Here is a 15236-nt window from a genome sequence, read left to right on the forward strand (position 1 = left end):
ATAGACACACGTCCTCTCCCAGACCCCACATGCATGTTCATGCATGGATAATGTCATCTAAGTATTTCTCGCAGTCAAAATAACCTCATCCATAGGCTACATTAAATACAACACAAGTTGTATGAGCTCAGCTCAATGTGCCCTACAGGTCATTAAAAAAACGAATACAAGTTATTGTAATGTTCACAAGAATATATAATCAGCTATAATTTGGTGGTCTTTGATTGGGAACACATTACTAATTAACATATGAAGAACACAACAGGAGGGTTAATCACTCAGACGGGCATTAATGGACCTGGAGCTCCTAACTATCAGTCCTGCCTGGACACACAAGGTGTGGCTAGTTTGGGATTGTTCTGTGGGGAACGAAGTCTTCTAACATACTCTTGCAATGATGCAAATCAATTCTTCTCAATGTGACTAAACCCTGTTTGGAAAACAGACCCATCTATAGATGGGTATAGTCAGAAGACATGGGGCTAACTCATAAGGAATACGTGCTTAGTTTAGGACCCTTTAAAATGACAACCAATCTGCTTACAAATAACCTATTTGGATGAAAAAAGAGGAAACAATGACAGACCCATGGGCTTAATTGCACAACAATCTGCAGCATAAGAAAAATACATGTTCAGCGATGTTGCCTTTAGACTAATGCGTCCTTGAGTTTCTGAAAGGTGCTCTGATACATTTAAGTTGTATAGATCATGTTAACAATATAACCTACGACTTTAATTTAGATTTTTTCTATTTAGCCTGCCGATTTCGTCACGTGATATGACAATCAGTTTCAGTTTCCGTCTGCCACACCTTGAGTAAGAAACTTTTTAGCCAGGATAGCCTACGACAAACACAAGATCAACATCAATCAAGGTAACAGTTTTGTAACAAAACAATCGATGTTTATAGCCTGAACGTAAGCTAGGCTACAGTAGGGGTGCATTCAAAGCAGAGTTATTCAAAAAAGAACGGGTAATGCGTTGTAAACAGAAGGGCAATTGATTGTAGCCGAACCATCACACATAGAGCTTAAGTAAAAGTTTAAGCGTAGCCACGATGTGGTAGCCACTTTACAAACGTTAGTAGCGTAGTCGCTACATGCTTTATACCTCCAAAATTCCTACACATTTAATTGAGACCCTTCAATGTATTTTCACAATCCATCATACAGTTAATCCTGTAAATGGGCAGGCATGTGGCGTAGTGCCAGTGGTAGTTAATTTCACTTAACCCCTTAAGGGCATTTGGGATAAATGCGTCTGCTAAATGTAATACGTAAGATTTTGGGCTTTTTGTTTTAGATGGATAAGATCTACTGTGTTCTTGAGACACACCGACTGGAGTCGTACTATAATAAGTTCCTCAATTTTGGTGTCAAGGATGAGAGAGATTTCATTGACAGTGTACATGGTGAAGACTTAAACACCATGGGTAAGTGTCACATGTTTTTTTTGTTTTTTTTTTTACAATTTTGCAGCTTGTTATTTAATAAGTCAGTTTGATGATTTGTTGCTGTTCTTTAACGGTGTAAATTGATATAATGTGGCAAATACATTAAATCCACATATTATGCCAAACACCTGAGTTTTGCTACATAGCCCAGTCAGTCTTTAATTGTTACTCTTCTCTCTGCCACCAGGGCCTTGATAAGACCACAACAGTAATAACAAACACTTTACACATGTAGAGGAAACAGACATTTTTTCCACAACTATTGTGGAAACTGTCAAAGTTGGAATGAAGGGATGGTAGAAAGTACAGTAGATTGGACACGTCACAGTCCTATTTTTACATTGGTTTGCTCTGTATTCAATCAGCATGCTTTTTTTCCAAACAGGGTTTAGTCACATTGAGAAGAATCGCTTTGCATCATTGCAAGAGTATGTTAGAAGACTTCGTTGCCCACAGAACAATCCCAAACTAGGCACACCTGTTCAGAAATCAATGGAGGCCTACCACCTCACGTACACATACCCCCATTGTCCTGAGCCAAAATACATCAGAGGTAAGAACAATGAATGCTTATGGAAGTTCAAGCGCCAGAAACATATCGGAAACATAGTAAGGGGGCATCTTTTGGCATCAACAACATACAGCAATCACCAACTATGAAATCCTTTTCAAGAGAACTGCAACTGCCTGATTAAGAAAGTGAAATCTATCTACACTACAGGGCGGAACTGAGCAACCTTGACGGTGGAGAGATACTGTAGTGCAGTATGTTTGGTTGTAAACAGAAGGGTAGATATACAGGAACAGGGGTAGAAAGCCATATGACAGGATATCCACTTGTCCTGTTAATTTAACATTAATAATATTAAATTATAATAAATGTACTATATATAATATGACACATTATTTTTTATTTGTAATGAATGAAATCTGAATTCATATTAATGTCTCCACTTAAGTTTTCCTAAATTTAGAGTGAAATAAAACAAAATGCCTTTCCGAAAGACATTAAAACAGGCTTTTCTATCATTAAGCCGCAAGGACATTAGTGGATATTGGCGTGGATATTGATGGATATTGATGTATATTGATGTAGGGCGATTAGCCCCGATAATGATAATATCCCAATCCTTAAATCAAGGTCCATATAGAAATGCTGTGTGTAGATAGGTGTTGAAGAACTTCACTGGCCGACCCAGATCCCTTTAGCCTGGCATTGCCAGACCTGGCAACCTGTCAGTTCATTTTCGATTTCCAAGGGCTGTTATCAAAGAGCGCAGACCAAAATACTTCTGGGTACAATTGGATGGATACAGCCAATCAGAGCAACAAAACCTCATCTTGGTTGTTTACAAAAATGAATTCTAACCCATTTATGAATTGATCATATTCTGTAAATACAACAACATAACGGTAATGCTATGACAACCAGATAAGTGTTAAACATGTGTATGCACTGTTCTGACCAGTAGGATTAGATGGTTTTGAAATACAAATTGTAAAGGTGTCATTATATTTGGCCACATCTGGAGATGCTGATCATAAGCCTTAATTGATTTTGAGTGCAGACATGGACCCGGCCCAAAACACACTAGAGGACCTGATGCTGAGGATTTGTTACCAGGAGTGCGTGGGGAACACTAAAGGTGTGTGCCTCTACACAGTCGATGGAATGCCTTTAACAGACGATCCTTTCTTCAATACGTGTAAGTACGTCTAACGCTGCATAACACTGTCATCATCATTACATTACATTTAGTCATTTAGCAGACGCTCTTATCCGGAGCGACTTACAGTAAGTACAGGGACATTCTCCCCAAGGCAAGGAGGGTGAAGTGCCTTGCCCAAGGACACAACGTCATTTGGCACGGCCGGGAATCCAACCAACAACCTTCTGATTAATAGCCCGACTCCCTAACTGCTCAGCCATCTGACCCCCCCCATCATCCTCAATGTCAAACACTATCCTTTGTGCAATGATATGCACAGTCTAGTGTTCATATGCTAGTGTTGATATTCTATTTGTTGAACACTTTCAGGGTCATTGACAGAAAGGCACATTGAAAATGGGTCCGTGCTATATGCAATATTTACACCCAAGGAGAACTTGAAACAAGCCCCCAAAATGCCAAAGCATGAAATGGTTGATGGACGATTTGGAGAAGATACCCTTCGCTGCCATATCATGCTCAAGGTGAGCGTCATAGTTTCACATGATTATGAAAATACTGACATCAGTTCCACCTTGTGTAATCAAGGCCGTGCTATTTTGTTCCAGCACAGCCAGCCCGCTAGCTTTTCACTCAAACCCCAGTAGTAACTTACCTGAATTAGCTTACCAAGCAGTTAATTATTAGTCAAGTACTTTAGGTCAACCTTGTACACAGCATTTTATTGTCTCGCTTTATAAGACAAAGTTCCCAGGTTTATTGGATAGGATTTTCCCCAATGGCCAATTTAAGAAGAGCTCCATAGACGCTATCAAACTCTTAGTTTGCTGTCATTTAATTTGTTTGTAATTGTTACCCAAAAATGTTTTGTGGTGTACGTAGATAGAAAATGCTTTTGTCTATGATAATTGTTAGGCTACCTATTTTTACTGTTGATAAACCCAGAACAACCATTAACTTGCCATTAACTGTCAAGATATAGGTCGAGAGGCACTGTAAAGGAAGTTAAATGCTGCCATGAGCTACATTTATTGTTCAAGATCACATTGTCATTATGACGTTAATGAAAAGTAAACTTGAGCAAAGGTAAAATCTAATTGGAAAAATCATACAAATGTTATAGAATATAATTGAGCTCTGCAATTTGATGACTGTAATGGTTTCTCAGTGGGTGACCTTTCTGTAAATGTATGAGTAGAAGTGTTAGGCTGGTGCATTGCCTAAATGACCCAACAATAGTGATTGTTATTCCTTGGCAATTGATTTTGGTCCAGTACTGTTAAGATGATTATGGAACTTACATGAATGAGCCCCCTTTTCCACTTGTGATCCTGATTTGGATGCCCCTTTTTGCATTCTTTAACAGGGAGATTTTGAGGTGATGGTGGACTTGAAATGTGATACAATCAAGGACTTGAGACTGAAGCTTGCCAGTGAGACCGGAATCCCAGCACATGTTCTCCATTACAGGTAATTGTATATTAAATGTTCTGTATATCAACAAATATTATACCCAACATAGCAACTTGTACTTGACCAGGATGCAAATGGTGTAAACATTAGTTTTAATGAATTCCAGAAGGTAATAATGGATTATCAATGTTTTTGGCATTTATATTTTAGATTAAGGTAAAAGTATTTAAGTGTAAGAGTGCATTTAAGAGATCATTTTAAAAATAGCTGAACAATTCTATACTGACCAAGTGAATGCACCCCCCCCCCAATATTCAAATGACAACGATGTTTGAATATTATGAATGTTCAAATCAAATCTAGGCCCTTGGTCAAATGCCTCACTTATGGGAATATGTATTAAAAAGCAAGACTGTTCAGTCAAATGACTGTACCAATCACTTTAGAGCTTTTAGGACTCTTTAGATATATTTTAATATTACATTATTATTTTCTAATACACAGTACAACTTACTTTAACAAACCCCAACTTTACTCACTCGTGCACTCCATGTTTTGCAGAGGTGAATCTGGCAGTGTTGGAGACACCTTGCAGAACTGTGGAGTCACTGTGGAGTCAACAGTGCATTTTTCGTTGACCTCATTTCCTGAAGAAAGTCAAAACTCCATGTCGTTTTGCACAAATGACATCACACCCTCAGTACAACAAACTCCAAAAGGGCTGAGTGTGTTTTTCTCTACTCTCTATGCCATTGTAAGATATACATTATTTCCTCAATTATTTACTTGAAATGTTCATGAATATTAATTGTTATTGAACTATGTTGTCTTCTTGACTTAAATCTCACTTACACAGTGAGGTTAAAAACACTGAATATGAATAAAGAACAAAAACTCAAGAAATTGTAAGCCAAACAATGGAATTGGAATTAACTTGTTTTACTTATCTTTTTTGCAGAAAAAGAAACAAAACTCTGGAGAATATTTTAGGAAAGTGATTGCATACATTAGAAAACTTAGCGGATGCAACCCTTTGGCCCAAAGTTTGTTTCAGTTTCTGTGTAGAAACGAGATTGGAACCAGTGCTCAAAAGGTAAGAGTTAGACATTCATAATGATTCTTTCAGAAAATACATTTAAATAAATATTTGAAACAGTATTTATGTAAATATTTTTTTAGATTGCGATTGTAGAAGGATTGTACAATCTCTTCAGAGAACTATTGCCAAAGCCTGAGAAACAAAGAGATGGACACGTCGTTGAAGACTTTGAGGTCTTTGAAAGCGCAAACGTGTGTTGGGCCACTCTGCTATCGGGAGCAGAGGTGTGTGTATCAAATGTTTCTTTTAGCACTGTAGCACATTAAATGTCCATTCATTTCAATGGTATTACAGAAGTAACAAGATGGTGAAATATTAAAGTTCTAGTATTTGTGTTTAGAATGTAAAGTAAAAAAATCTCAACTATTAGTAGAGGGAACAAGCGGTGTGTGTAGCGGCTACAATAATTGATTGATATCGTTTTTTGATTTTTACCAATTTTAATCAAAACTAAAACATTTCATGAAACACGTCTCTGCGATGTATTTCATTGGGCATCATGTCTATATGATAATTCTCATATGCTTTCCCTGTGTTATCAGACATGTAGCTCGGAGCATGAAACCTATGCACCAATGGATCTGACTTCTCAACAAGGTCAGCGCTTTTCTGACCCAGTTCGTGTCCCAGGTATACCAGATGTTCTTGAAAGAGCATATGTTCTGCAGAAAATCAAAGGTATGCTATAGTATTATCTAATCACAAATGAATATGTATGAGTTCACAAAAAGGTATCAAGAAGGGAATGGTACAATTAGTCACATTTTTATATTTGTAAAAGTAATAGATAATATAGCTGCAAGCAGCAATGCGGGTTCCTCCCTCAAAATGGCAAATTATTATGAAAATGTACATTGTAGAAGGTCAAGAGTTGGACAACAAAATAACACAATTAATTTATGCTTGGCAAACAACAACAGGCTGACTGGAGATTCAAACTTGAGCATGTGGTTGCATGTCAGCCTCTATCCTCTCTGCTACACATCAACTGTTGAGTTTTATGAATAGAAAAGGCAGAGTATTAGCTTCGGTCAGATTTAGACAACGTTTAAGCAGTCATCTTTTGACATATCAAGGTGAAATTGTACATGTTACTTCAGAATGATGTAATCTGGAAGGATATGAGGTTTGAAAAATAATCTAAATAGATAATCAGTATCATGACACCTGCTGTGGCTGGATTTGAACCTATAACCTATCTCAGCCCATTTCCCTATTCTCAGTGTTGGAAAATATTATGGTCAGTTACTGTATAAAAGAAAGGAAGACGTTTCTCCTGTGGCAAGCATTGTTAGATTTGGCCAAAGTTTAATTAAACAGCTGTAATTCAGTCATCTTTTAACTAATCAAGGTGAAATGGTGCACGGTACTTCAGAGTAATGTCCTCTTGAAGTCTGTTAGGTTTGTAAAATCAGCAGTCAAAATTATATTTGATGTATTGACACAAAGATATTGAGGCTATGTGTACATTTACATAAATACACCCCTTTCAGCTATTTTGCACTGCATTTCTGATGACTTCCCAGATTATAAACAGACATGTACTTTACACATGTTTACCAAGTTTGAAAGCAATTGGATTTACGGGTCAAGAGAAGAACAGTTTTTTAGGTTTACCCAAATCTTCACTGTAAAGCTAAATCTATCATGGCGGACCTTATGGGTCCTTGAGGCTTTTTTGATCCCCATGAGAAATAAGTCATGTAAACCAATTGTCAGGCATTTTGGAGAAATGGGGTGCAGGGGATATCACTTTGGGCATGGCTTATAGCGCCACCTATGGGCGTATGTGGGCCACTAGTGGTCAGGGAGTAGTGAGTGACCTGTTCTATCATTGGGCCAAATTTAAAAAAAAATCAGGCCAAGGAGTTTTTGAGCTATTGAGCCATATTATGGAGATCAAGGATAAGGCTGTTTTAGGCCAAGATTCAAACTTAAATTATTACCCTTTTATTTACTTTTAGTTTTTCCTGTATAAGCAGCACTCTATTATTTATTAATTTGATTCTTTGTTGTCATTTAAGATGGGGAAAAAATTCCTAACTGCACTGATAAAAACCTGGAAGAAACATCCATGAAGAGAGCAACTGATGTCGAGAAATTACTGCTCAGTTTACCTCCCTCTATAAAATCCTTCCCTGTCTGGATCTTCTTTGAACAGACGACTAGTCATGGGTACGGTTTAATGGAAGTATTTTGCATTATCAATACTGAGCTGTTTTATGGAGGAAAAAAATTAAATATGGCTCACACAATATAATTAAAGCTTTCAGATAAGTGATGTGGAGACTTTTGGCAACATGACAGAAAATGTAAAAAAGTACTCTTACCTGACAATTACGCCGCCCTTGAAGCTGAAGGAAATAGGATTGCAAGGCCCAATGCTTGTGCTCCTGAATGAAGGTACTGACAATCTCAGTGGGTTATAGAGGGGATTTAGTGGGACATTATTTCTGCAACTGCTAAATAGCAAGTACTCAGTTGGGTAAGCTTACTGTCAGAAGTGATGCATGATGCTAAATGACAGTTTATTCATCAATTTCATCATGAAAGTGCGTAGTACACAAGTGTATGTACTATATAGTTCTTGCTTGACCAGAGGCCTGAGATTAAGCAGTTTTTAGTTATTACTTAGTTACTAGTTACTCAGTAGAATTTTCAAAGAATTTCCTTGGAACATTTGATGTCATATTTGATTTTAATTTAATATTTACATCAGTCTTGCTGCTTTTTGACAATAAGACATTGCTCATACTGATCTGTAGGAAAATGATTCAGCTTCAAATATTTGATTTTCAAGTAATGCAATGAATGCTTTTCCCTCACAGCTACCCTTGGTGTTTATGTCAGTAATGACAAATCAACACCCCAGAATGCAAACATCTTTAATTGCATGGCTGGCAAAATCCAAACTGTGGATCTGAACCTTTTGGCAAATGAGTAAGTGTCCATAACTTGGACATATATCTATTGTTGTTATACTTTGTACTTCTGTTTGTATTTCTGTTTTATACCCGTGAGTGTAGCTATTGCTATGTTACAACTGTGATGTGGGGTGGATGTTAAATTCCCCAGATACTGATTTTCAGGTAGTCACAAGTATTTGTACATTGCCTTGACAAATATACTGTCAATACTGAGCCAATACTTCTAATCCTGTACTTTTTTGTAGAATAAGAGACACAAGAAGTGATCAGACGTTCATAACTAGCAGGACCCCCAAGGAAGCTATTCTGGTAATGTACAACTATATATTTTCTTGCAATCATTTCACTAGTCTTGATAGATCTGATAGAACTATAAACGGATTCAAAGATTGCAGCAGAATGACTATGTAATGATTGGTATAAAGCTAACCTACGCTTTTCCCTCAACAATGCCCATTGAGGTTTATTTCCAGGCATAGTGAGGCACTGACAAACTTGCTGTGTTTATTTTAGCCACAGATAGCAGATTTATAAAATGTTACTGTCAAACCTTTTAGATTTATTGGTTTATTTCAGCAAATATGACACATTGCATCACAACAACATTACTGACCCTGCCTTTAATGATGTATAACTTAATATAACGTGTTGCTATGATCGTATCAATACTTGTTATTTTGTTTAGTTACAACAGTAAATTATAACTGAACAGTACTCCCTCCCCCTACCAGGTACTAATAGATACAAGTACCTCAATGACGGAGCAATGCTATGAAGGAGTGACAATGAAGAGAATCGATGCTGTCAAAGAGCTCTTCCATGCCTTTGCAACCAGAACCATGGCTTATAATTTGCATCATGTCATTGGCCTGATGACATTTGGCTCACTTGTTCAAATGGTCCATGCTTTTACAGAGACTCTTGAGACCTTTATGGTAAATACTTAAATTGTTACAATATTCTCACAGTAAAACTCTTCTGCATGTGTGTGCTGTTCCACATACTCAACAAGCACAAGCTATGCCAAAGCTAAGCAAATACACCTATGGGGGCATGACAATTTGGTAAATGCCCCCAAGTGTCAGCCATTTACCCTCTGTTTTAGCCATATTGATTGGGCCCTCACCCTTGGTAGGTCTAAATTAGACTGAGGATAGATCTGTCTCCTGTAGATGTAGGATTGTGCTGCAGTAGTTTTAAATTTACAGCAGTAATGTGATCATTTTGATATAATTATTTTTAATGATTGAACTGTTCTATCCACAATAGAATGGATAACTTACCAGCTTTTTGAAATTCAAAATTGTACAGTATTACACTTAACACTGTAAATTCTCATGTTTTTTGAATATTAATGTTTCATAAATTTTTTAACATATATATTTTTTTTTTTTTTTTTTTACACAGGAATATGTAAGCAGTGTCGAGGCAGAAGGATTTACTCTGCTCTATGACGCCTTACAGAATGGCATAACTGAGCTAGATAAAGTCAAGAAGCAATTCCCTGATTGTGAACTTCGCATCATATGTCTCACAGACGGGAATGATGTGGGGTAAAACATCATTTCAAATTAGTTGGAAAGTTCCAGTTAGTCATGTTCAAACGTGACACAAGTTCGCCTTTTACCTGCAGAAATTCTATTTTTTTCCACACAAATATCTTGTTTATTGTAATAATTATCTTAACCATTTAATCATATTACAGTTCAGATACCCACCCACGTGGTCTTGTTACCAATTTGATGAGCTCTGGCATTGTTGTGGATGCTGTTCTGGTGGGAGATGTGGTGAACGATGTGCTACATGGAATCAGCTATGCAACAGGTAGAAGGAGGCCGTTTTGACTACGACTTTTATCACAACAATTACATATTAAGAAAAGGAACAACCGTCTTAAATGAAATCACAGCATACACAAACGAGGATGTTTAAAAAAAGGTTGTAATTGTAGAAATTAAATAAGTCAGTAATAGCACTTTAATAAAGGAAGATATGATGTAATTTTACAGCCTTTTCTATGCACCTTGTGCAAGACAGAACTGAACATTAACTTGGTGCACTGCAACCCAAACCGGCTGTGATGGTGCTGCACATACTAACAATAAGTCATAGGAAACACAATCACACACCCTGAAGGCAGATCATCATTCCCAAATTAGTAGGAAGATTACATTTAGTTAATATAAATTGTTCAGACTTAACAAAGGCATAGTTACATTTTTGTTAGAAACGACTTGCCATTTGTTAGCTTCTGACCACTATTTGGATCTTTCTTTTTCAAGCAGTCCATTGGAATTTATAGCCTCCTCTTTTGATGAAATGATCAAGACAACCATCTAAACTGACTAATGACTCTTATGATATTGTAGGTGGTTATTGTTTCAAGCCAGTGACATGCAAAGACGGTCTGAAGCTCTTTGAAATGGAAACGGTTCTGTCCATGGAATTGAGGAAGCCAAAAGAAGAAACGGACCCCTCTGTCCTTACGAGCGTGGTATGTCACACCAGTTCCACAGGGAAACTTCTTCCATGTTTTATGTCGATATATTAAAACACGTAACACTGTATCACATACTGTATATTAACTTAGTGGATTATACTCTGACCAGGCTAAACTTTTATTTTTTACAGAGGGCGATAAAAGATCTTGTTGCCGGTAAAAGCTATGATGAATCACCTGAAAATGTTCTGCCATTGGAACTAGGCAATAAAGTGACTGTGGCAAAGAAGTAAGTTATTTCCCATCATTTGAATCATATCCTGAAAATGTTAAACAATAATTCTAGGTATGGCTTTGATTATGACTATATATTTAAGCCATTATAATTCCAAATTCACTTTTACAAGGATTAGTCCCTGTCCCCTCCTGATTTCCCTGAACATGTTTTAAAACCATCAAAATGACGATGCAGAATACAGTACTGGTATGCCAGAAGAGCTGAAAGATATTTCCATATATTCTTCCAAGCATATGCAGTATGTCATTTTTTTCAAACTATTGTTTTATATCCAAAACAAACACCTTAAATATTTTGAATGCAGCACACTGAAAAAGAATTCGAAAACCAAATGCTATCTGGAGAAGGACCGGCGGATTTTGGCAGAGCTGAGAAGCCTGCACTGTGATCCACACCCTTTCTGCACCATCTATCCCACAGAGTCAGACATAAGTACGTTAACTCTTAATAAACACAACATCAACAATGCTGTACTGGTCAGAATAGAAGTGTCAATTTGTTTTTCTATTACTGTTCCTGCACATATGTAACCTAATACAGTATAGTGATTGATCATCATCTAAATCCCATTCATTTATGACTCCAATCTACATAAGGAAATATGTAAAATGTTAATATTTTACCAGAAGTTTTTCCTGAGTTGCTGGATACCTAATAGCCAGTAATATGCTAACTGTCAATGGACAATAGCGTTCAAATACCCTGCCCACTCAACACCACAAACCCACTCATGGCTTGGTTCAATGTACTATCTGTCTAATGAAAGAACATGACAGCAAACTGAACTACAATGGCACGGTAGAGATCTTGCATGAAACCGTAAACGCAGCTTCTAATTTGTTTATCTTCACAGCTTTCTGGAAGATCCTCCTGCAAGGCCCCCCTGACACGTCATACGAGAACGGAGTGTTTGAGCTGTACTGCCAGTTTGGCGATGACTACCCAGTCAAACCACCACTGATGCGATTTGTCACACCTGTATCCTGCTACTTAAATGAACCCAGCTTTTATGTTGTCAGCAAAACGAAACGTCAACTGAATAATATGACTACATTCGACACAACTTGGGTCATGTAGAATCAATATTGTGTCCAGGTTATGTGTCCCCTAGTTAATGCATTGAGTAATATTCATATAAACCATCATTCTGCCTCCCCCTTAACAAAAAAAAAAACCCTCCCCCTTCAAATTATTTCCGAGATAATGTTTGCCTTTTATTTTTGGGTATGAGTTTGAGGGAGGCATAGAATTGGGGGATACTGGGGACATTGATGGCGTAACATGTATACAGTGTGCATACTTGAGTATTGTATGTATTCAATTTGATTAACTAACTTGACTTGGAAAAAGGTGTACCACTGTAACGTCAACAGTGTGGGCCGTATCTGCCACAATATATTTGACCGCAACTACTCTGCTCATATCACCATGAGAGAGATCCTGGATGCCGTCTATGGACTGCTCATCGTGCCCGAACCTGAAGATCCTCTGGATAGGTTGAACATACCAACTTTTCTTTTGTACTAACCATGTAGGAGAACAAATATGAATCGCCTCTATTGACAAAGGGTTATGTAACATCTAAATAGTAACCTCATTATTTTTGGGTTTGATTTGATAAAATATCCTGTAATATTAGGTACAATACTGTTTTGTTTTGTAGCATCTTGGCTGAGGAGTTCATGACCAGTAGAGAGACTTATGAACAAGAGGCCAAGAAAAACACAGAAGAAATAGCAGGAAACTCTTTGAATGACATGGAACAGGTGAACGGCAACAATTGTGTAGAATTGCACTAATTCAAGCCTTTCCTTGAAATGTCATCCCAAAATGTAGCAAGTATAGTTTATTAACTCCAATTTACTTCTTGGATTGTGGTTAGATCTTAGTCCTTTTGTTTTTCCCATCTTAGGGACAGTGACCTAAGTGACACTTTTTTATTTTCTTCCTGTCAGTGACCTTTGTGTGCTTGTTGTCTTGTTCCCTGATAGAAACTGGTGGGTTCAGAGGTCACAGAGGACTTTGTGCCACCACACCTGATTTGTCCACTGACCAAAAAGATGTTTGTCGATCCTGTGATGACCATTTATGGAATAGTCTACGAACGCAAAGCCATTGAGAAACATCTGAAGATGCAAGTTACTTATTGATCTAATATGTTCCTTAATTGAATTTGATTGCATTTTAAACTCCAATCATATATATATATATATATATATATATATATATATATATATATATATATATATATATATATATATATATATATATATAATTACAGATTTAGGTCAGGAATTGTATTGCCTTAAGAGTGACAGAAATGACATGTTCCATATAATCGGGTGCTCAGTTGTTTACAATTGTTGCCTTCTGTTGTAGAGAAAGCACAGATCCTGTCAAGAAGGAACCCCTGCATGAAATTCAGCTGAAGCCCTACCCAGACATGCGCAAGATGGTGCGGGACTTCCGCAGTCAGCAGATTCAGTGAATGATGAGGTGTAATGAAGCAAACCCATACATTTGGGTGACATCAGTGCAATAATGATACGCTATTGATATATCAATATTTTCTAACTTGAGTTTTCCCTTTCATAATAAGATGATTATATTATTGTTAGTAAATGCTCTGGTTAATCAGTAAAACGTCACTTTTGGGAATGTGCTTTGTAATAGAGGGCAAATTTAAGTAGAGGGTTGACATTTATCAAAGTAATTGTAAAATGTGTAGTGTAGTGTTCAATTGCCTAGACTAGCTCAGTTTTGATAATCAAACAGTTATGCGAGTTAAAAAGCTAAGAGATATATGCAGTTATCTTACTTTCGTCATGTCATCAAAAAGGCATGCTACATTTATTTTAAAGTGCAGTAGTTTTCATTTTTTTTCTTTTGTGTGGCAACTTAAAACCTTCAAAACTAATGAAAATTGATAGGAAGTATGTTTTCCTCTTTTTGAGAAATAAATTCCAAATAAACAAACATACTTGTATTCAAGTTTTTGAGAGGATCACATCATAAATGTCTGTGTAAATTCATATTAGGACCTTTTTAGTAGTGAGACTCGAGATTGAAGTACAGTAGACAAATATAGCTTATGTGCTGTAGTGAGTGAAAGAGCTGTGTTATGGTTAAAAAAAGATTGCATCCATGATTTTTTTAAATACATACTGTATGGTCATAGAAATAAACTTTCCAGGGTTAATGCAAATGCTAACTCACATGAAATGACTACAGAATGATTGTTTTAGCTGAAACTATTCAACACATGCAAGACATGCAGACACACCTGTCATGCCCCCATATAATCATTTAAGGTTATGAGTGAATCCACACGCCAATCCAAGCTCTTATTGTTCTTAATATTCTTGCTTGAGTGATAGGAGTCAGTCACTTATTTTTTAATATCTTCTCAGCCTCAACTTCATCCCAGGATTCAATGCCATTGAGCCTCTGGGAAGTGGATGAAACGTACGAGAATGGATATTGTGTCTTGGAACAACTGTCTGGGAGGATGTGAGTGGGGTTTATTGGGCTGTCTTTTAACAGTCGTTCATGGTTTCCTCACCTCTTTTGTCCTAGCCGCATCCCCCTTCCTTATGTGGTCTCCTCTCCTCATAACTTGTATTTCATATCGAATTCTCGCCATAGAACTATTACGCAACCAGTAAGACATGCCTCAGAATCCGCCTCATGAATGTGCCAGTCCAGGACTTGAGCCGAAGGATTTCATTTTTCATGATTCTCAAAGATAATAAGACAACATTTTCTTAAGGCTTTGTCTTTAAGCTTTTAGATACAGATTGACAAAGGCATCAGTGACGATGATCTGTATAAAAATAACAAGTGTTTCGCTCTGGACAGGAAATGAAATACTTTTAGATGCCTGTGAATGAATCAATCATCACTATAGGCTATAAAGCTGCAGTTTGCTTCTATG

The 15236-nt window shown here is 37.0% G+C and overlaps 1 protein-coding gene across 1 annotated transcript; it reads left to right on the forward strand.

Annotated features, from left to right (window-relative positions):
- Positions 1-784: 784 nt before the first annotated feature.
- LOC146237801 (uncharacterized) lies at positions 785-14524 on the forward strand. The gene is made up of 25 exons (XM_084685040.1): positions 785-876; positions 1305-1434; positions 1841-2008; positions 3024-3161; positions 3495-3649; positions 4492-4595; positions 5100-5292; positions 5497-5631; positions 5718-5861; positions 6180-6315; positions 7662-7812; positions 7904-8040; positions 8466-8577; positions 8810-8873; positions 9296-9499; positions 9972-10117; positions 10270-10388; positions 10934-11058; positions 11196-11293; positions 11607-11734; positions 12156-12280; positions 12653-12798; positions 12966-13068; positions 13294-13436; positions 13682-14524. Exons 2-25 carry the CDS (start codon positions 1305-1307, stop codon positions 13788-13790), a joined length of 3213 nt encoding a protein of 1070 aa, XP_084541166.1. The 5' UTR covers positions 785-876; the 3' UTR covers positions 13791-14524.
- The last annotated feature ends 712 nt before the right edge of the window (positions 14525-15236 follow it).

Source organism: Hypomesus nipponensis, chromosome 21 (assembly GCF_054491055.1).
Source record: "Hypomesus nipponensis isolate SF chromosome 21, ASM5449105v1, whole genome shotgun sequence".
Lineage (NCBI taxonomy): Eukaryota > Metazoa > Chordata > Actinopteri > Osmeriformes > Osmeridae > Hypomesus > Hypomesus nipponensis.

Bases quoted from the DNA above. Each gene is read 5' to 3' on its own strand.
- LOC146237801 (XM_084685040.1), top strand. From the start codon at position 1,305: ATGGATAAGATCTACTGTGTTCTTGAGACACACCGACTGGAGTCGTAC. The intron at 11,294-11,606 runs GTAAGTTATTTC...TTTTGAATGCAG, and splicing joins AAAGTGACTGTGGCAAAGAA to CACACTGAAAAAGAATTCGA. The intron at 12,281-12,652 runs GTATCCTGCTAC...ACTTGGAAAAAG, and splicing joins TGATGCGATTTGTCACACCT to GTGTACCACTGTAACGTCAA.